The following is a 21,503-nucleotide window of genomic DNA, read 5'->3' on the forward strand; positions in this document are numbered from 1 at the left end:
CCGCAAGCCAGAGGAAGTTTTTTTTTGGCGCCAAAACTTATTGCTTATTGCGGAAAAGGAAAGGAAGGTTTAAAATGGCGCCTGTGCCTCGAAATGGGAGAGATTCGGCGCTTTTCGCGAAATTCGCCATCGCGTTCGCGTGTAGATTTGTTACCTTCATAGCCATGGAAGAAGGTCGTCCTACAAATAAAACTTGTCTTTTCCAAGCCAGAAAATATAAGAAGATACATCCGTTGATTTTGTTTTGTCACTACCCTAAAGCAAGAGGGGTGTGTGTGTGTAAAAGATTTAAAGCAGAATTTGATGTATCTGCCATATGTTAGAGTTAGACTAATATTTAAAAGCATAAAAATAATGCAAAATGAAGAAAAAAGAAATATCAAAGTCAGCTAAAAGTGCAAGACAATTTTTAAAAGTTTTTAATAAAATTATTTTAAAAAGATTTTTAGTAACAAATCAGTGCATTACGGTTTTAAGTATATTATGTAAGATCAAATATTTTATTAAATATTAATAAATTAATATTTAATAATTATTAAATATTAATATTTATTAAAACTTTAATGCTGAGTTTAGATTATATTTGTAATTTGATTTTGGGCCTTCTGGACAAAAGACAAAAGGAGGGTAGGGAAAGCTTTCCCTTGCAATAGAGACACTTTAACATTTGGATTACAATATTAAAATGACAATTGCCAAAAAGCTGCAACATGGCAGAGGATCGATACAGCAATCTCAGAGAGCTTAGCTGTGAGCTTGGTTAAGATCCCTCAACATCTAGCTGTTCACAAGTCTGCAAAAACCTGTAGTCTTCTCACAAGCAGAAAGTATGTGGAATGCAAATGGGCAACCTCACAATCTCTTTGTGTTGGAAGACAGTGCCATCCAGAATTCACCATCTGGCTATTGATCACAATGCCGTTTAGGAATGTCTAATCTGTCATAGATTTTCATACAACAGTATTAATTTGAATTTCAATGTAAATATTGTTAAACCTTACAAATAAAATATTTTGGCGGCTGCTCCATAATTTTTAAAAGTGGGAATGGGTCCTGGAGGACAAATATTTAGGAAACACTATTAAATTAATCTAAGCATCTTTTGTTTCACGGAACAGTTTCCCCTCCTGCCTTTTTTTTTTTTTTTTGAGAATTTAAGGTTTGCATATGGTGTTAAAACATAATGTGATTTGTTCAATAAGCATGGCAAGCAAGTTGAAGGTAAACAAATATGATAGCACAGCAGATGTGAACCTTGTCTCAGTCCACTTTAAAACGAGCTTAAGGAAAGAAGGCAAGGACTTTATGTGTTAACTGGAAACACTCTGCATATATTACATACATAAATACTCCTGATTGTTGTTTTTTGTTTATGTGTTGTGTATTTATGTTATACACTGCCTGAGTCATACTGTCTGAATTGAGAAGCCTTATAAATCTTGAAATAAATTAAAATGGCCAATCACCTCTTCCACTTTCACATGGAAAGAAAAAAGATAGGATGGGAAAAAAAGAAGGTAATGAGTGGAGAATAATGTCAACCTCTGCAGAATTCCATGGATGCCGCAAGTGACCATTCAATTATAGATTCACCTGGAAGCATTTTCAGGTAGAATTTACATGGAAAACTCATTAAAAGACTGCAAGGCATTTTCTTCAGTCTTTTGCAGCATGAGATTTTTTTTTGTTTTCTGTATAATAATTTGGGAGCACTTTCATTGCTTAACAAGTATTCTGATTTCCTAGGAAACAGGGTTTGTAATCACATTAGGTTGCTTGTATAGTTGTGTAGTTTGCTGTGTTCTGCAAAACTAGATCTGGTTATATGAATTGATAACTGCTTTGCATGAGTTTGGCTAATTTAATCAAATGAGTACAGGTAGACCTTGCTTAATAACTGTCCTTTTTAGTGAACATTTGAAGTTGTGATGGTTCTAAAAAAGTAACTTTATGGTTAGTCTTTACATTTATGACTATTAGAAAGACTCATGGTTACGTGATCATCATTTGTGTACTTCACAACTGTTTTCCAACAAGTAGAGCCAGTGGCATACAGTATAACTAAGTCCTGATCACACGATGTCTCACTTAATGGTATGTGGTGACTCTTTTAACAAGTGATGTGAATCATTGCAAGTCAAAGTTAGTGAAAGGTTCAATATCAATATAATAAATAATATAATCTTGAATTAGTTTTTGAGAAGGATGGGAATGAAAGTTAGCATTTAATATTAAAATACTTTATTTTAAAAATACAAATTCACTGAAATCAAGAATCTACTGAACAGCTAAAGGAGCTAGAATGAAAGAACAGTATTCTATGTCTGTATACTCCATGTTTGTGACCATAAGGGTATTTTTTATTATTTTTCATGAATGTATGAACTGGATGGTAATTTGTAATTAATCTAGATCAAGATCAGTATGAGATTTTAGCAATGTCAGTTTAGCAATGTCAGTGTCAGTGTTCTTTCTAGGAAATAAAAATATTCCTGTCTTTATCTACATATATAACTAATATATTTATTGCTACCAGGGCAAGTGCTCCTACCTCATATTTTTTAAGCTTTATTATATTAACAAAATATAACAAAATGCATTTTTCCTGAATCTGTCTAAAATATGATAAAGTAACTAGGTTAGCCAATAACACTAAGGCAATAAACTGTTGAAATGTGTGGATTGCTTGACTCTAAAACATAAAACAGCTGTTAAAGAGATCACATGTTATGTCCTTCCAATAAATGCCTTTTCAATATTGACTTTTTACAGAATGATTTAATTATCTTGCTAAACACAGGGATAAATTACTTTTATGGCAGAGTACTGATTAGTCCATTTCTATCAGTTATATAACAGTGTGGAAAGGCAAACATTCTTCAAACAATCTGATAAACACATAAAAGTACACAGTTGAGTTAACTTAGAAGGAGCTTTAATGAAAGTACATATAACTTAAAAGTACAAAGTACAAATACAAGAATCTTTTATTCTGTTCTTGAAAGGTCATTGCTAAGGCACATCTGCTTTAAAGTGTGTCGCATAAAGTCATCGTTTTAGCACTCTTGCATTTTAGGACAAAGAAAAGCAATGCAACACATACTATATAGAAAATATTGTACACAAACACTGAAAAAAAATCACAGCTTGATTTATTCCTCACATATTCCAGATGGCAAGTCATCATTCTTTTCTCATCTTAGCTTCTTATTGGTTTAATGGCATGTGATAAAGTGGCATTTCAGGTTCTTTAGAAAAATGTATTTGACACAAAGTTCTTTAAAAAAGCTGTTGGTAAAACAACAATACCTAAAACTGGAGAAATAGTCAAGCTCAGCGCTTCCAATATGCGAGATAATCTAAATCTGCAACCCTCATTTCTTTTTTTAAAAAAATGCATTAATTCAGGAATAGGCAAGTAGTAGTAAAAGTGCTTAAGTTCTTTTCAGTTCATAGAGCATACAAGCCCACAACAACTGTTGTTGCTAACAAGAAAAGAGCGAGAGTCCAACGCAAGAGTGTGGTGCTGGGCAGCAGGTCTGTATGCTTCATCTGTGCTTGGCCACTTTTCTTTGGTGCTGTATTAGGAAAACAAAAATTGTTCAGAATGAAAACCAGCTGGAAAGGTAGTATTACTAAATCATTAAGCACAGCAATGTTTTTTAGTCACAGTCATAGCATCACTAAATACCTAGTACTTAGTAGCTCTGCAAAGTAGAGCATATTGCAGTAATACTGCAAAGTTTATGAGACTATATATTACAATTGTGTTGACTTAAATTGTGTGATAGACAACCATTTGGTGGTTGTAGCTTTCAAATGAATTAACTGTGGGGTGGGGAGTGTGATGACGGAATGTACAACTTGTAAACAAGATCATGAAAAGTTAGTATAGTCTTATAGTTATGCAATCAAATATATGAACATACATCTTTAAACAGCAGTGTCCATAACAAGCCATGGTGATATCAACATGGTAAATGTGTGCATCTTGTTATCCTAAAAATGATGAAATTATTCAAGATATGTGACAAGATGCCCCTGTAATTCTCCTGTCTCTGGATTATTGTATGAAATATTTTGTATATTGTATGAAATATATTGCACATGCAATCTTTGGTAGAACTTCACTTGTAACTTATAGCTGTAAATTAGTTTTCCATCTGTTTTCATATCACTAATTGAAAATGTTCCATGTTTAACATATGGCCTATACCAAATGTAGATATTTTAGATGCACAGGGGAAGTAGGTGGCAAGGGGAGGTGTGAAAATCATTCTAAGTGGGCATATTTTATAACATATAGTGATTTTTCAATTATCCAGGATAAAAATAAGAAAATAAATTACAAACGATAGTGAATATTAATGAATATTAATGAATTGTTTTTTCATCGCGGTTGCAAAAAACAATCTGAAAGCTAAAATAATTTCTTACTCTGCATTCTGTTGTTTCCTGTTGTGTGAAAATCTAATTTGGATTTCCCAAGATGATTGTTCTGTGGAGGCTTGCCTTGATTCACGAACTTTTGCAGCTCCTGAAACACCTGAGAAAAATGAACCATAGAGTAGTTTAATTGCAGAGAAGTATTCTTTCTCTTCATTCCTGAATTTAGATTTTGTGAGACCCATTTTAAGGAATTTAGAAAGTCTGCTTATCTTCCAGTCTTCCTACTTCAGAATAACTTTAGATATGGAAAGCAACACAGAAAATGGATGTTTAATATGTTCAACAGTGGTCATCTACTTTGCAATAATGGATATCAGTCATGAATATAATTTGAATATGAGACACTACAAATCTAGTGCATAGATAAATGTGAAAATTTGGTTCTTCCTGTAGATATGTTTCTATCTATCTGTAGATAAAGAAAATCTATTTGCAGTACCAGTAACATGGGAGGAGAAAAAGAAAGAACTCCGATTCATATCTCCTAATGAACTACATAATATTTCATTTGTATCAGTGGAATTTGAACTTAAATTCTATACTGCTAAGTGCCTCTATTTTTGGAAATAATGCATAACTATAATGAATAATCTAATTCCCTTTTTAAAATGTCTATGTTAATGCCCATGACCACATCTTATAAAAATGAAATTCAACAGTTAACAATACATAATGTGGGGATGTATTTTTAAAAATATGTCTTGAATCATCCAATTTCACCTTTACTGGCTGACTTAAAGGTTCTGGTATTATGAAACCATTTTATAATATTAGTACCCTATGGTTTTCTAAGATTGCCATGCTTTTTCTAAAGCGTTTTCTATGCTTTTTCTCAGTAGAGCTGCTATAACTCCTTCGTCCTTTCCCACAATGTTCTTTGAGATATAATAGTATCTTAATAATATTCAATTGATATAAAATGGTATAAAAATATAGTGAAAGAAACCAGGCTGAAGTTAAATGCTGAGGTAAGGTAATTGTCTATAAACAGATGTCACGAAGCAAGGATTTTTGATAGATTTGAATACTTCCATCTATATTTTCAAAGAATCCCCTCCTCTTTTCATGAAATCTGTGCTCCTTTGTAAAAATCAACCAAATCAATTTGTAGGGTACTGTTGAAGCATTTTAAGAATATGGTAATATGTTAATTAGTTATTGTTTAGACTGGTTGATTCTAATAGAGCATGTTGTTTTATTTCAGAGGGTAATCTTAAGCTTTTTAAATGCAAGCACAATTATTTCTACTATTCCCAAACTTTAGCATCATAATCATCTTTATCTTTTTCTTATGTTTTTGTTCAGTTATTTAGCTGGAGGAAAAGTTCTATGAAAATCATAGCATTGTTCACCCCATTGTTATTGATTGTTTTTGATAAAGAAGGAGATATTTCAGTCTACCAGATAAAACAGCAATCAATGTTTAAGTAGGAGAATTGTACTTCTTAAAATTACTTATTTCTTCAGTTTGCAAAAATTAAATGTGACTAATTACTCACTTCAATATTCAAAAGAAAAGATTTTCTGGCCTCTTCAACAATTCTCTCAATAGTAGAAGAATCCATGGGAATGCTGTTCATCCGAGCTCTATAAAGCTGTTTGAATTTGCTGATGTTGGTGATTGCAGAGAAATTGAAGAAAGACAGCCCTTTTCCAGTATTGGGCAAACTAAGAGATTTCTGGGCAATTTTCTTCAGAATCTGGCCACCAGACAGATCTCCCAGATATCGAGTGTAAGCATGGGCCACTAAAAGTTCAGGTTCATGCTGGCCCACATGATGTATCCTATCCACATATTTCTGAGTTTCCTCCTGGCACTGGATGTCTTTCTTCCATGTGGGACCATAGAAATATTCCAGATCATCTTCCAGTGCAGCTGTGCGATTCAGCTCATTGGGGAAATAAACAGGCGCATAGACTGGGTTGTCCTTGTTCCTTTCAGACTCTTCCTCCAGGGCCACGTAGATGTAATACAGAGAACCCAAATAAAGCTAAAACAAGGACAGGGAGGAAAAGAAAAACAGTTACAAAACCTCTCTTCAGTCATAAATATTTCTTATTTATTTGATTTGATATTTAGATTCACCTTCCTATTAAAAAGCCATAGTGTTCATGATTTTTGGATTCCAATTTTAGGCGGAAAAGGCTGCTAAGAATTCAGTTTTGGTAGCATTTGATGTCTGGGAAATTTTATTTGATTGTTTACAAATTGTGTTCAACCCTTTCATGTCATTTGGAATGGTTACGATGTGACATTTTATATTGGCATGCATTTATCTAACCGTATGTACGTTTCAAAAATCTTCCTTAAATAGGTTGAATGCAGTAGTATTGCCTCACTGATCTGAGAAAAAGGTGTGAGACACCATATGCATTAAATGTGATTGATCTTCACTTGTTGACCATTTGAATTCCAATTATTGACATTCTATAGGAAATACAATTGATTTCCTAAAACTGCATGTATACTTAGAGATTTCAACACTGGAAATGACTCAACCTACACTGGCAATGTTTCTGAAAAAATCAGTGGGTTGTAAGTAGTAAAAAAAGTTTCTAGTGATTTTCCTTATCTATCTTGACTTTCCATGTAAGAATTCTGCTACAAATGCTCCTCTATCCCCATGTGGAGAATTTTGAGATGCTACAGTAGATAAGACCAATTAGAGACAAACTAGGTCCTCACTTTATTCCAGCATTATTATCCTACAGTGCAACATCATTGCTAGATAAAGCCCAGTTTTTAAAATTCACAGAAACATTTTGAAGAAAAAAGACTCCAGGTGTTATTTTTCCACTAACATTTTAAAATGTTTTTTTTATGAAATAGTTTGTGTAATATTGGGTCTAAAAACATTTGATCAGAAGAACAAAACTAGATATCTTTTAAATATTAACCAAATTCCATGAAACATTTGTTTAGATGTGATAAAAGAGCTAGTTTCACAACAATTCGAGAAAATACTATGTTTACAGGATACGAGAAATGAGGAATACTAGAAAATGGCTTAAATGTACAAATAAGGGAAGGAAGTTGGCTGCAAGATTGTCATGCAGTCCCAATATAGACTTTAGTTAGTAGCATGTCCACAGCAATTTCCTAAGGTCTTAGATTGGCCTCTAATCTTGCTAAATTTTTAGCACTGTTTAGCTGTTTCCATTTGTTCACCCCAGGTTTTGGACCCTTGTATGGCTTGAGAATATTAATGGGAGAATATAGATTGTGAGTTTGTCAACCATTGTTGTATTTAGTGACCTACAATTCTACCATCAGCTAACAGTACAGTATGATATTCTCAGACTACAACAAAACACATACTTAGAATATGTTAGAGCTTTGTCCAACACAGTTTAGAAGCATCTGCTTTCTCTTATGCTCCTGAGTACTTAATGTGATAGAAATTATTTTATGTATCTGTATTATTAAATTTATATGAAAAACTCACTCTCTTAATTTAGCTATTAGAATCCTTTTTATATCCAAGGATTGGTGCCCCTTGCACTAGCATTTTCCCTTTGGTTTCGCCTTGATGCCACTATTTCACACTTGGCAGATCACGCAGTTATTATGCAGATTAATGGATGAAACCTTTAATCAGGTGTCTGCAATACAATGTATTTGTCTTGAGGTTAGTGTCTAAATTGCTACTTTGTAATTTCGTCTGTTGCACTTTTTTAAAAATTGTGGCTTGTTTTATATTGTGAATTGTCTACTTCTCAAAAGCAGCATGAAATGTTGATCATCCTAAACAGTAAAAAAAGCCCTAGCCAGTTGGGATGACTCCTCAAAGGATTCAGCTCCTATTGTTGCATAATTGCTATAGCTGGATGAAGATGAAAAATGTCTGATACAACTTGAAGATTCTCCTTTGAGAAATGTTGCAGTAGGTACCAGGTGAGAATTAGGGAAAGGAAGAACTGAGAGACATGGTTGATATTGAAGCTTATTCAATAGTTTTAGAAAGGGTAGTAAATCTTTTGTCAGCTTCAGGAGATTATTCTTAGAGAATTTAATGTATTGCTATTTTTTCTGGAACCTCTAAAACCAAGCAATTTTTGAAAATACAATAATTGTTCCTTTCCCAGATATTTTTTTACTATTATTATTAATACTTCTGGGTGGAAATGGCAAATTGTAGTGAGTCACTGAAACTTCCCTAACCCATTAGCTGGTAATCAACAACTTTGGGCAAACATTCATTTGAAGAAAATGGAACATACTGTCCTGATTCTATTTGCTTTCTCATTATTTTTTCTTACGCATAAAAATGACAACAGAGCCAATCATAATATACTTGCATTATATATAATTTAGGCCTAATGTTACAAAACCATACACACATATCAAAACTTATTTAAATTTTCTCTAGGTAATAATGGAGTTTTGAATAGTTAGTTTTGATGTGTCTTGTTTATACTTGCCCCTCACTCAATCTAGTTTTCTAGAGATCAGCCAATCGACAAAGAAAAAGATCTGAAGAAGTTCTAACACTTATTTGCTAGAAGTATTTTGGTCAATTGAGGTTAATCTTCAAGAATTTTGTTTGTACTGCCATCACTTCCATTTTACTTTAGTAAAAATGTTGTACCTTATTTTTCCCTGTGATGATTTTATTAATTGTGTCCTTGTTGCCTAGCATCCATTATCTATTCAGCACTTATATCTAATGACTATTTCTAGTGGAAATAGTCTAGAACTGGAAAATGTCCTGGAAAATGAATACTCAGATATTTGCGCATTTCTTTGGTCACCTATACCGACACATTGCAAAAATGCATAGTATGTTCCCATCCAAAAATGAATCAGGGAATTGTGTCTTCCCATCTTCTATACCAGGGCCCTCCAAACTTGGCAACTTTAAGACTTGTGGACTTCAACTCCCAGAATTCTGGGAGTTGAAGTCCACAAGTCTTAAAGTTGTCAAGTTTGGAGACCTCTGTTCTATACTGTAATTCCAACATAAAACTGTATATTATTATTTACACTATCAGTTTCCTTTCTTTTTTCTTTTAGGAGTTCCTCAATTCACTTTAAATATATTATGCAAATATAATATATAATGAATGATTTCTTTTTGAATATACATTCTAGGTGTATATGGTGTAATGTTGCTGTGGTGCAATGTTTTTGTTTCAGAACAACAATATTTATCAGCACAGTAGACTTGTCTGTCAGGTTTATCATGGGGTAATTTGTTTCCCTTGCTTGTTTCCTTTTTGTTAATGTGTAATGCATGTGTTAATTATTCTATTTACAGAATTCTGTATTTTCAATCTTTTATAAAGTTGTACATTCTGACGAAGTTCCTCTGCTCAAGCAAAATCTATATACAGTGTACACCTCAAGAATATCTTGAGCTCAGTATTTGGATTATGCCTTAACTTTAACAAACATTATACTCCCAAGTGTACTGAGGAATAAGTTCTAGTGAAAATTATTTCTGAATAAACATATTTAAGATTGGTACAACACCCTTGTTTATACTTAGCAAAAGATAAAGCATTTGCTTAAATACAGTGGAGTCAAACACAAAATTGCTTATACCAATCATAATTAAGGAGAAGAGAGTCAAAGTCAGAAGAAGAATGACATTAGATTTCTGTCTCTATTTCATCTTTTAAATTAAATTAAAATACTAAGGTCCATAAATTCAAACCAGATCAAATGTAATTGGCAGAAATGGCTGCACCATTGAAATTAATAAATAGTAGAAATTTAAAAATACATAATTATCCTAGGAATTTATTTTCAGTCCCAGTTTCTATCTGGTTCTTTGTCTTCCATGGGAAGGCTGGAACCTTGAAGGGTCTGGGGTTCTAATGTAATCTGAGTTGTCCAGTTTCCTGTGCTCAGGATAATAACTGGTTCAATTTTCTTATACATCAACTTACATTCTATTGTACCTACACATCTTTATTTCCCTTACACCAAATTACATTATACTGCATCTATAGCTTAATTTGTAATTCATCCATAAACCATTGGTCCTCCAAAACCACAAAACATATACCTTAAATTCATGAAGGGACACCTGTCCCTTTTGGAAGATCTTCATGAATTCTGTGTTTTCTGCCTCTTCATGAACATCTTTAGTGTTTTCCTTCAGGGCTTCTGAAAGGTCCTGAAACTTTCTATTGAAGATATGAAAAAAGGGGGTGGTTTAGGATAGAATTGGTATTAAAGAATTTCTCATTAGTCCTTTAACAAAGAAATTAAACTGGCAATCTTAGGAAACCAGAGAAAAAGATGAGCATCCTTTCTAGACAATAATGAAAGGACCTCTCTATTCTTCAAGGACAAGATATGTTCAAATAAAAAGTTACATTTCTTTGGACAAAAAAAAGAGTTTGGGAAAAATTACAAAGATCAGACAAAAAGATCACATATCAGGCTAACATTTAGAATGGAATCAGATTGATGGATTACAATCTATTTATTCATACAAAATTTTCTTTTCTGGGGTCACAGAGACCTGTTAACAAGAGAAATACCAAGAACTCTAATGTAGAACATCTGAACGAGAAAAGTACATGCTGAATATATGTATAGTAATATCTTAAAACCAACACTCACCTTTCAGTGTGCTGAGCCATTGTTCCCTTTTTCTGTTGTTCGCTATCCTTTCTTTCGTCTTTCTGTTGGCCTTTTGCTTTCTTCTTTCCAGAGGCTGAGAGGTTTCTGAATGAAGCAGTCCTCCTCCTTCATCGTTCTCTTTATATATTCACTGTGGGATCACGTGCTCAGCCAGAAAACATCTGACCTCAGAAAACATACAGTTCTTTTGCAACATGTACACTTTTTTGCCACACCCCCTCACGAGAGAAGTTCAGCCCTTTTTTTTCCCTTTTCTGAGTAGGGAGGGAGGAAGAGAAGTCATCTGATACTGCTTTATTGACATCTAAGCACAACAGGATGTCAAGAAACTTCTCTGTAAAGAATGCTGGGCATTAACCATTTCATTCCACAGAGCAAACCAACTTCTCTTTTCAAATATTAGTGACGCTTGATAGTATTTGTTTTTTATACAGATTGGATATAAAGTACAAGCAATTCAAAAGAGGCAGACAATGTACTGTACATCATTTTTATTCCTTGATTTAGGGGATAATCTTATTGGAAGCTTTGATATATTTTTTTGTTTATGTTTTAGGATAGGGTGTGGGGGCCCCGGGGCGGGGGGGGGCGTGGGGGGGGGGGGGGGGGGGGGGGGGGGGGGGGGGGGGGGGGGGGGGGGGGTTGGGGGGGGGGGTGGGGGTGGGTTGGGGGGGGGGGGGGGGGGGGGGGGTGGGGTTGGTTTTTTTTGGGGTTTTTTTGGTTTTTTGGGGGGGGGTGGAAGGATTTTAGAGAGGGGGGTGGGGGGGGGGGGGGGGGGGGGGGGGGGGGGGGTTGGGGGTTGTGGGTTGTGGTGGTGTGGGGTGGGTGTGGGGGTTTAAGGGGGGGGGGGGGGGGGTGGGGGTGGGGGGGCGGTGGTTGAGTGGGGAATCTATGTTGCTGAGGTTTCTGAACTTTGTGCCAGTAGGCTGACAGAAACCTCAGCAACATAAATTTCCCACTGCCACATGTATATCAAAGCTTCCAATAAGATTATCCCCTAAATCAAGGAATAAAAATGATGTACAGTGTAGATCTCTTGGTAGGATTTGATAAGAAGTTCATAGGGAATCCAGCTATCCAAGGATGCTTGTTGATGGCTGAATGTGAATCCATTAGAACCAAATCCATCTTGTTCCCCCTGTATATTGTCTTCAACTGGGTAAGCTTATTATAGGATAAATTTCTCTCTGTAGTTGACAAGTGGGGAAAATAATGTTCCTCCCCTTGATTTTAGTGCATCTGTAACCCCCTTTTTGCATTATGTTGGGAGTACACTCTTATCTATGTGGCAGTTTCATTGGAATACTCTGGGTGGGTAAATTAATTGCCAGACTGAAATCAATAGTTCTATTAATGGTGTACTAAAATAATCCTGTTTATTTGTGGCAGAGCTAGCCAATCTGCACCTCGCAAATCCTTTGCAGGTGAGCAGTTCTGCCTTCTGGCAAAAATTATCTTTTTCACTTTTGTCAACCCTCTATGAGAAAAAAATCTCATAAAGAAAAAGGTCTAGAAACATTGAATAATGGGTGAATGTCAGGTTTTGACTGTCTCCCATCCTGGCATCTGACAATTGCCCATGAAGAGAGAAAAATGTTTCTGTGATTAATTTACTGCAGCAATTTCAGTGGGAATGCTGAGTCTTTGGGTGCTGAAGGGTAGAAAATGGTTAGTGTAGAAGGAATCCATTTGTTTTAGCTTTGGAGGCAGACACGTGGAATCCACGAAAGAGGACCTACTTGTGCTGACATTTCATCTGACTCAGCTCTTCATCTTCAAGGAGCCAGATTATTGCAGAGCATGATGACAAATGGCTGCCACTTTTCCCCCTATCTGGGTACATCTGGGTACATCCTATCTGGATACATCATCACTGAATTTATTCTCACATGTAACATAAAATAATTATATAACAATACAGAGACAGCTCACATTATCTATCAGACTGGTGAGTTGTCTTGTGAGGTGATATAATGAGCTGTTACAAAGGATGATTAACTATTAACTGTTAATTGTCCGTGGTGATATGTGCTATGTGGGCCTTGTAGTAGGGATTCTGAAGAAAGTCTAAGAAAGGCAAAAAGACAGAAATATCTTTGTGATAATTCTTCCCACAGGCCATTAGGATCATTCAGTGGGCAGTTTTAAGCACCAGTGTTGCTTCATAGAAAGCATCCTGCTATTGAAGTAACCTGTTGCTTACATCTATTTAATCACCATTTTCTCAAATTCTTTGATATCATAGTGGCTGCACTAGTTCAGTGAGTAGGTCAGAAAAGCAGCATTATAGGAAACTGCTGTGTAAGCCTGTGCTGTCATAAGACTCAACATATAAACCAATAAATACCAATTTATTGCTGTCAAGATGATCTTTGGGCAGGGACAGTTGTGGGATTTAGCTGGTTCTCACCACTTCAGGAGAACCAGTTGTTAACTTACTGAGCAGTTTGGTGAACTGGTTGTTGGAAGAAATCATTAGGGCTGAGAACCGGTTGTTAAATTATTTGAATCCCACCACTGGGCAGGGATAGAATTTTTTTTGATCATGGGACTTAACCTATCCACAAAATGGCTACTGTAGGCCAAGACACAAAATAACTATTTCTCAGAATGCCATTTTTGAACCTTATTTAATTAAATAAAGGGGGGAAAAGAAAAAAACAAGGGAAGGAAAAGAACTATTCTTTTCCAAACCATCTAGTTTTATTATATATGTCGTTTTTTCTTTCAGTTGGATGGAATTTTGAATGGCCAGTTACTTAGCACATTAATGTGGTGTGAAATCATGCTTCAGTTCCTACCAGTAATGGCTGCTTCTCTTCCAACTGTGGGTAAACAATGCAGAAAGCTAATCTTAGGAAAGACACATGCATTACTCAGCAACAACAGTTCCTTCATTGCTAGGAAACCTCCAACAATGACACAGCAAAATGTTCTATGCACCTCAAAAGGAAATACTGACTCAGGGTGCATATTGTCATGCTGTACAACAGGAAACAGCAGCTGCTCCAAGGATGGAGTGGAGAGAGGAACTAGCAATTGTTTTGTGAAAGCTCCCTAGCTAGGAAAAGAGAAGATAGCCTGTAGAATCCATGAACAAATAGAACTAAGAAGAGAGCAGTTTTAATTTCACAGGTCATTTTGATTGACCAGTTTAGTTTAAATGAAATATACTCTCAATCTTTTGAAATTTTCTTGGCAACATACAAAGATGGTTTGCCACTGTTTACTTCTAAGATGTGTTTTAGTTTCACATTTAGCCTAAAGCTATGTTTGTCCAAGTATTAATCAGTCTATCTTTGCTTAGCAATTTTTCAAGCCCAGGCAAGATGAAGTAGCTCAGTGTTTCTCAACCTTAGCAAATTTAAGATGGGTAAGCTTCAGTTCCTGGAATTTCCCAGCCCTATGTTTGATTGATCATAATTTATACTTCTGTGGGGACAAAGTATCAGTCATTTAACTCTCCATGGTCTGATCAACTCCATAAATATAACACTTTGCATGCTTCATGTGCCAATAAAATAGAGAAAAATGTTACAGATATGATGTAGACAAGAAAAGAGAATTGATCACAACAGAGAAGAGCATTTTTTTTTTAAAAAAAGGCTATTTATACTAACATTAATGCTTGTCCATAAAAATGGACAAATCTTATGTCCTGTGTTGGCAAAGCAAAGTTATTAATGGCAGCTACATACTGGATATTTGCTTCCTCCATTATATTAGAAACATACGAACAGTACTCAGATATAAAACAGCAAACCCAACATAAAACAATATATGCCAACATAAAACAATATACTTTATATATATAAAGTATTTGATAAAACAACAGTGTTTACAAATAAATCAATCTATAGTTAGATCAAGAAATAAAAAGCTGGAGCTCTGCAGTGTTTGGTATTATAAAAAGGGAGAACAAAGTTTTGACCCTTGGCTTGCACATCATCAAGTTTTCATGTCAGATCTTTATATTAGTTGAACTTCCTAATCCTTTTTTCTAAATGCACTGATGTCCTTTGGCTTGACTATCACTTCATTATTATTTTTGGTATTAATGCTGCAGGCTTCATGGGCATGATTCAGAAACATGCACACATTAAATAGGAAGGCATATGTGCTTTTTTCTGGACTCACAGTACATAAGAATGCCAAGGCAACACTTTCACTAAATCATTGGCTTATGAAGCAAAGATAGCCTGAGCTCATTTTAGCCTCATGTGTGCGATCAAGAGCATCAAGCACACGGGATAGAGTGTGAAGTATTTTAAAGACAACCTTCCTAACCTCTGATATGTTCCAGATATTCTGGACAGCCACAGCTTTTATAGTTGACCAGCAAGGGATGGGAGTTTTATTTTACACATCAGACAGTCCCTGGTCTGAGAAAATTCCAAGGGTGGCAAATAACTCTATAAACTGGTGACCGTTTTCTGGATTGCATATGTGCCCTTTACGTACTGCTCATTCCTGCAAATCCAGGAGTGGTATCCTGAATCAGTCATCTCAGCAAAATCACTTAGAAAATGTTCAGTAAACTTGATGCTAATTACTTTATCACATTATGCTAATATTGATTCAAGCTAGTTTCATTGTTTAGGTGTGGCAGAAATGCACAATAGAATTGGACTGTGCACTGCTGAAATACTCACCCTTACCCAGTGATTCATAATATGAACAAATGAGATAGAAACAATAAGGGCAATCCAGAAAACTGTCACCAGCGTTGTAATCTGAAGAGAGAATACACTTTGTTCTTTAGGATAATGAGGGCCCTTTCATTTAAAGACCGTGCCAATTTACAAATGGCTCCATTGCTCTTTGATATCTTAGCATTGGCTATGTACAATAACGGGAGCACTTTGATTCTGGTGTATTTGAAAACACAGTGAAAAGAGTGATATGCTGTCTTTGGATATGCAGAAACTCTTGCTGTACCTGTCTCTCAGTTCCTGGATTTAAGACCTTTCAAATAGAAAGATACCTAACAGAAGAGAACATATGAAGTTCAGGGTTGAACCATGGGGTCTTTGATGCTCTCTGAGCTTGGTTGTTTTCAGGGCACTGATCATTTTACCTCCTGGTAGTTGGGTAATGAAACATCTTCAAGAAATCAACCAAGCTCAGAAAGTATCAAGGACTCTACAGAAAGATAATTTGATATCTTTTTAGCTTCCCCTCATGGAAACATCTGGAATTCTTTTGCATGTGAGAGAAAAAGACAGGGAACATGAAGGACAGGGGAAAGAATCAGACAGGGAAATGGAGCAATAAAAGCTTTGCATAGATTTAATTCATATGAAGGAAGCATAACATTTATTTAAAAAATGTTTGGATTTCTTAATTTGCTTTTCACTTGCTATAATCACATTTTTTGGTGTAATTGATGGATATTTATTTCATGGTTCAACTCGTTTGTTTCTTTTACTCTGTTTTCCCTAATTTTCTTCTTGTAATGGAGCAGAACAGATGTTCTGGCCATTTCTTTGAGAATATCATGGTGATTTTTTAAAAAAGAAAAGTGTCATTGCTACTTATTATGTTGATTATAATTCCCCCCTCCCCTCCCACCCCGGCCAGGAAAAACAGAATTGTAGCACATAAGAAATCTTTATGTCAGTCTAGTAGCAACCAGGTTGGAATTAATAAACTGTACTGTTGAGGACTTAATTACCTAACGAGTATTACCAAAACCCCACCTCCTAATCCATAGCTTTCTTTAATAAATATGTGGATATTTATTAATGACAGTTCACAGTATGCTTCAAAGAAATGGTTACTGTTTTTATTGCTTTGCAATATTTGTCTTATATACACTTACCACGGTGGCAAGTTTTCCCCCAGAAAGATTATTTTCTTTCCACAGAGAATGAATTGCAAAATGGCAAAACAATATAAGTCAAAAATCAAACCAAAGAAAACCAAAAGCAAATGAAAGGATCCTTCTGTAACTGACAGTTTAGTATGGTCTTTTTAAGTACAGTATATTATGAATGTATTTCTTTTTCCCTGGATTAGCTATTAGTTGGGCCAGAAACTGTTAAATGAACTTGAACCCCATTGCTTATGAGAAAATTGCTTGCAGTTCATCCAAAGAATTGTTTTCCCAACCAGGATGTGAGCCAACTCAAACATCTGCAATCTCAGAACAGCTAACAGGAAAACACATGAGTCTGTGACTCAGCAAAAATAGAGATTGAAACCTTTACTCAGCAATGTCAAGCTGCAGCCAAGATCTACCATGACACAGCAGAATTAAAAACAGGCATATGGCTTGGAAACCACCGCCCCCCTCAAAAATTAGTCAGCATTATTCAAACAATGGGCTTTTTTATGCAAGCAAAAAAGCTCATTTGTGGTTGGAAAGAATCCAGAACTCAGAAAACATTCCCGAAGACAAATGAACACACACAACTTTTATATTATTCGTTGTAAATTGTATAAAAATTATGTTTCATAATGAGTATGTGATCAGTGAGACAGAAAATAAATATGTTTAATTTCTAACCAGGGTTAAAAATATCTGGTTTCTGATTAAAAAATAACAGTTCTCCAGAAATGGATATTGTTGAATGTATTTTTAGTAATCTTTGGAAATGCAAGATCTCACTTGCATATATCTTAGTATGGTCCTCTACCTGAAACACAGGCTTGGGGACTGTTAGCTGTTGATCAAACAACAGTACAGAAACAGTCCCATTCAACAATCTATGTTAGTGGTTCTATAGTATTTCAAATATAACCAAACATGGTATTGCCCTTCATGAGATGGGATGGGTATTTTTAAAAAGTTTTTGATCAACTGTTCTATTTAGTCTATTTTCTCTGCTACTCACAATGACAACATCAGCAAGTATTGTGGGCCCAATAGGCAAAAAAAAGCTCTCAGGACTGTAATGGTTGGAAACATGCAGAAGAGGCCTTCGTCCTGCAGTGGATAGACAATGGCTAAAATGATTGTGTGTATGTGTGTATATGTCTCTATATAGCATATTAGAGCTGTATATTAATAATAATATTAATAATAATTAATATTAATGTAGGAAGTTAGCACCCACCCCTCTCCTAGAAAATTGAAATAGCCTAGGCAATATTAAAAAGGCAGAATATTTCCTCTAAAAAAAGTAGAAACTGAGAAGCAGAATCTCACCCCCACCTTTGTTAATGGGTGGGCCATTAAGGCCTGGGCCAGAATACTTTACATAACAAGGAACTCCAGGTAAAACTATAGCAATTGCCAAAAGCCCTTTTAAGGGCATAATCGCCTAGCAAGGCTAGACCAAGCCTGGAACTCAGAACAGCCCACAGAGTTGCCCCTGGAAGTCTGACAACCAATTAGAATACAAGTTCCAATTCAAATCCCAACAGAGGGTATAAAACCCCGACACTCTCAGCACCTCAGTCCTTTTTTTCTTGATCTCTTCTCACCTTGAAGCATGTGATCACCCTTCTCTGGAGCTCCAGGCCATGTGGTCCTGTCCACCATTAAACCTTCCAAGCAGCCTCCATATTTCCAGTGTCTTTTTCTTCTGAGTTGCTCCAGCTTTCCCCCGTCCCCGTAACAACAGGAAAAAAAAAGATTTTGAGGTACCTGGGAGCACCGCGCGCTGTGTTTTGGTTTAATCCCGAGTGGCTGGGTGGGCTTGAGAAGAGCCGGCGAGTGTCTGCTGCTGTTACCCTTGGTGCTCCAGCCTTGGGCTCTGCAAGTTTGCAAAAGTCCCGGTGCACAGCTTGTTCCTGCATTCCAAGCGCCCAGGCCGAGCTGCAGCTGTCCCTCTCTCGCCAGCGCCATCTCCAATAACAGTGGCGGCAGCGGCGGGAACCGTGGAAGCGCTTTCAGCCGCTTCTTGGGTGGGGGAGCCTCCTCCGTAACTTCCACGCAAACATAATTTGTTTGGTTTTAGCTTAGCACATCATAACTTATACTAGTTCATTCACATCACATGATCTGTGCCCATTCTGTCTTACTAAAAGAAAAAAAAAGTGAAACGAACCTGTCTTAGTTCAAGAATGTGAAATCACATGTGTAACCTTGGGTCATAGTATAATGATCCAATATTGCCAATGGCAAGAACTGTCATGTTTACCCTGAAATTTCCTCTGATAAAAATAACTTTGCCCTGAAATAAGATGGAATCATTTTTGCAATGAACAGCACTATATGAAAAGAAACAGAAAAAGTCCCAATAAAAATACATTTCTAATTATCAGCAATTCTTGGTCAGTTTGACTTTCACTCAGAAGTTTTCATCACTTCTCATCTGGAAGCAAAAAATACTATCCAGAATTTATGGAAGAATTTAAGCATCAAACAAATAAAATGATAGAGAGGACTATGGGGAGTGGGAAACAAGGAAGGCTGCAGTCTGAATTAAAGTTGTATTGGACCAGCCATGTCACGTCTCTACCATTTCAATTCCACACCATTCTTTTGTAGAAGAATTGATTAAAAGGTAAAAGACAGGAAGAAAAGGGAAATAGAATTTCTTGTTTTTTTCTGGTAACTCTGCGTTTATTAGTGCGACAGTGTTAGAATATTAATTTCTATTTCAATCTATTTGAAGCTGTTTAAAATAGCTACCACAGTGTGATACCACACTGATCTCATATGAAAATAGTGTCCTCTGCTTATTAGAGGCGGAAAGCTAAGGATGGTAATTGCAAAAATATGTCAAAAGCATTAAGGAGGTTTGCTGGCTATGAAATGCTACGAATTAGGAGAAGGAAGCAGAAAAATTCAAAAGGGAGATGAAGTGCTTTGCCTTAGAAAAGCACACAGTGCAAGTCTGAAACCACGAATATAATTTATTACATTTATGTTGTCCATCTCACTCTCCAAAGCGACTCGTCATATTGTACATTTAGTTATAGCCCAGTAGATTTGATTTGTTTAATTGTATATACTCTATTTCATCCATCCATTATTCTTCATTAATTTCACTTTTCCTACAAAGCACTCAAAGCAGTATACAGAATGTTAAGTTTGGGGAATAATGGAGACCAGACATCTGACCAGTGACTTCAACTCTTTAATAATCGTAAATAGAACAGAACAGAGCAAGGCTATGGGCAACAGCAACCCTTTTATAGGGTTATCTGCTACCTTATTAACCAATGACATGTGCAACAAGTTCAAACTTATAACCAATGAGAAGTGTCAAAATAGTGGCCAATCAGGGACTACTTATGGACCAATCCCTAGTTGTTGTATAAGGGCCAATCAGGTGTGCAGGTTTCAAACCCTGATTTGCATTTATGCTAGTAACTTTTATTGATTCACAACACAGAATATGATCCTCACTCTACTTTATCCTAGAGGTATGTGGTGAAGATTAAACAAACTCCAAAACTCAGCCAGTGATTTTTGTGGCTGAATGAAAATTTAAATTGGGGTCTTCTAATACAATTCCTGGTACAACCTCATTGTTACACTATATTGGTTATTGTTTATTTTCTCTTTTAATTCTTGCCCTACTTAGTTAAATCACTCTGCTGAAAGGGACAGTTTGATTGAAAGTTATACATCTTGGTCCCCATCAGGTTCCATATTTCATTGCCCCACCCATTCCATTCTTACGCTGAGAGCAGAGAACCTATATTTTTTGCAGCTGTCTGTCTGTGTCAATATTTGTTATTGATTCTTTGTGCCCAAAGGAGTAACAAGCAACATCAAAATCTGCAAATGATTATTGATAATGGTTAGAATGGAGAATAGTAGCAACTACCATTGGCATACTCAGTAATTTTTTCCCTGCTGAAAAAAGTGAAGGTCCACTGTAGGAAAAGAATATATTGATGTGGCCTTGTTCAATGGCATCTCCGCCTCATGTGGCATTGTCATAGTTGAAATTAATTGGTTGCAACCATTTTTTTTCTACCTATGTTTGTCTGTTTTCTGAATAACCTCAAATATCTTCCGTAGTCATTTAAATGACTATTCTTTTAAACAAATGGCTGCGCCCCTAAGTAAATCATCACTGTCTTCTGCCTACAAGATCTCTGAAGAAATAGCATGTTTCGCAAAAGGAAAATTCTGATTTCCTAACAAAAGTCTTAACCTCTTAATATCTAATGCAGAGAGCAGGCAGTGCAAAGACTGTCTTCTTCCTCCCTGGTCTCTGGTGTATTCTTAGCACCTCCAATCAGTAGTTTCTCAAGCTAATAGCTTTGGCAAAATATATGCCAAAGGAAATGAAATAAGTCTTTAATGCCACAATTCATACGGAAGATAACTTAGAGTGAAGGATTAGACAGATGACACATGACTCTATAGCAAGGCAGGATAATGTGTGGCTACAATGAAGAATACATCAGCTGAGCACTCCACGTGCTGCAGGAAAACTTTGGGGCAAAGAAAAATGGAACCAGGTTCTGGATGGGAAGCATGATAGATAGAAAGACAGACAGACAGACAGACAGACAGACAGACAGTCAGTCAGAATAACTTCATTGTCACTTT

The 21,503-nt window shown here is 35.9% G+C and overlaps 1 protein-coding gene across 1 annotated transcript; it reads right to left on the bottom strand.

Moving 5' to 3' along the window:
• Nucleotides 1-2,918: 2,918 nt before the first annotated feature.
• Nucleotides 2,919-11,134, bottom strand: HMOX1 (heme oxygenase 1). Its single transcript, XM_026694952.2, has 5 exons — nt 11,024-11,134; nt 10,461-10,581; nt 5,949-6,440; nt 4,438-4,546; nt 2,919-3,578 (listed from the first exon to the last, which is right to left on the bottom strand). The coding sequence occupies exons 1-5, from the start codon at nt 11,041-11,043 to the stop codon at nt 3,451-3,453; spliced, it is 870 nt and encodes a 289-aa protein (XP_026550737.1). The 5' UTR covers nt 11,044-11,134; the 3' UTR covers nt 2,919-3,450.
• Between the last annotated feature and the right edge of the window lie 10,369 nt (nt 11,135-21,503).

This window comes from Notechis scutatus, chromosome 6 (assembly GCF_049901735.1).
Source record: "Notechis scutatus isolate UNSWTSFEM ecotype Mainland chromosome 6, rNotScu1.2, whole genome shotgun sequence".
NCBI lineage: Eukaryota > Metazoa > Chordata > Lepidosauria > Squamata > Elapidae > Notechis > Notechis scutatus.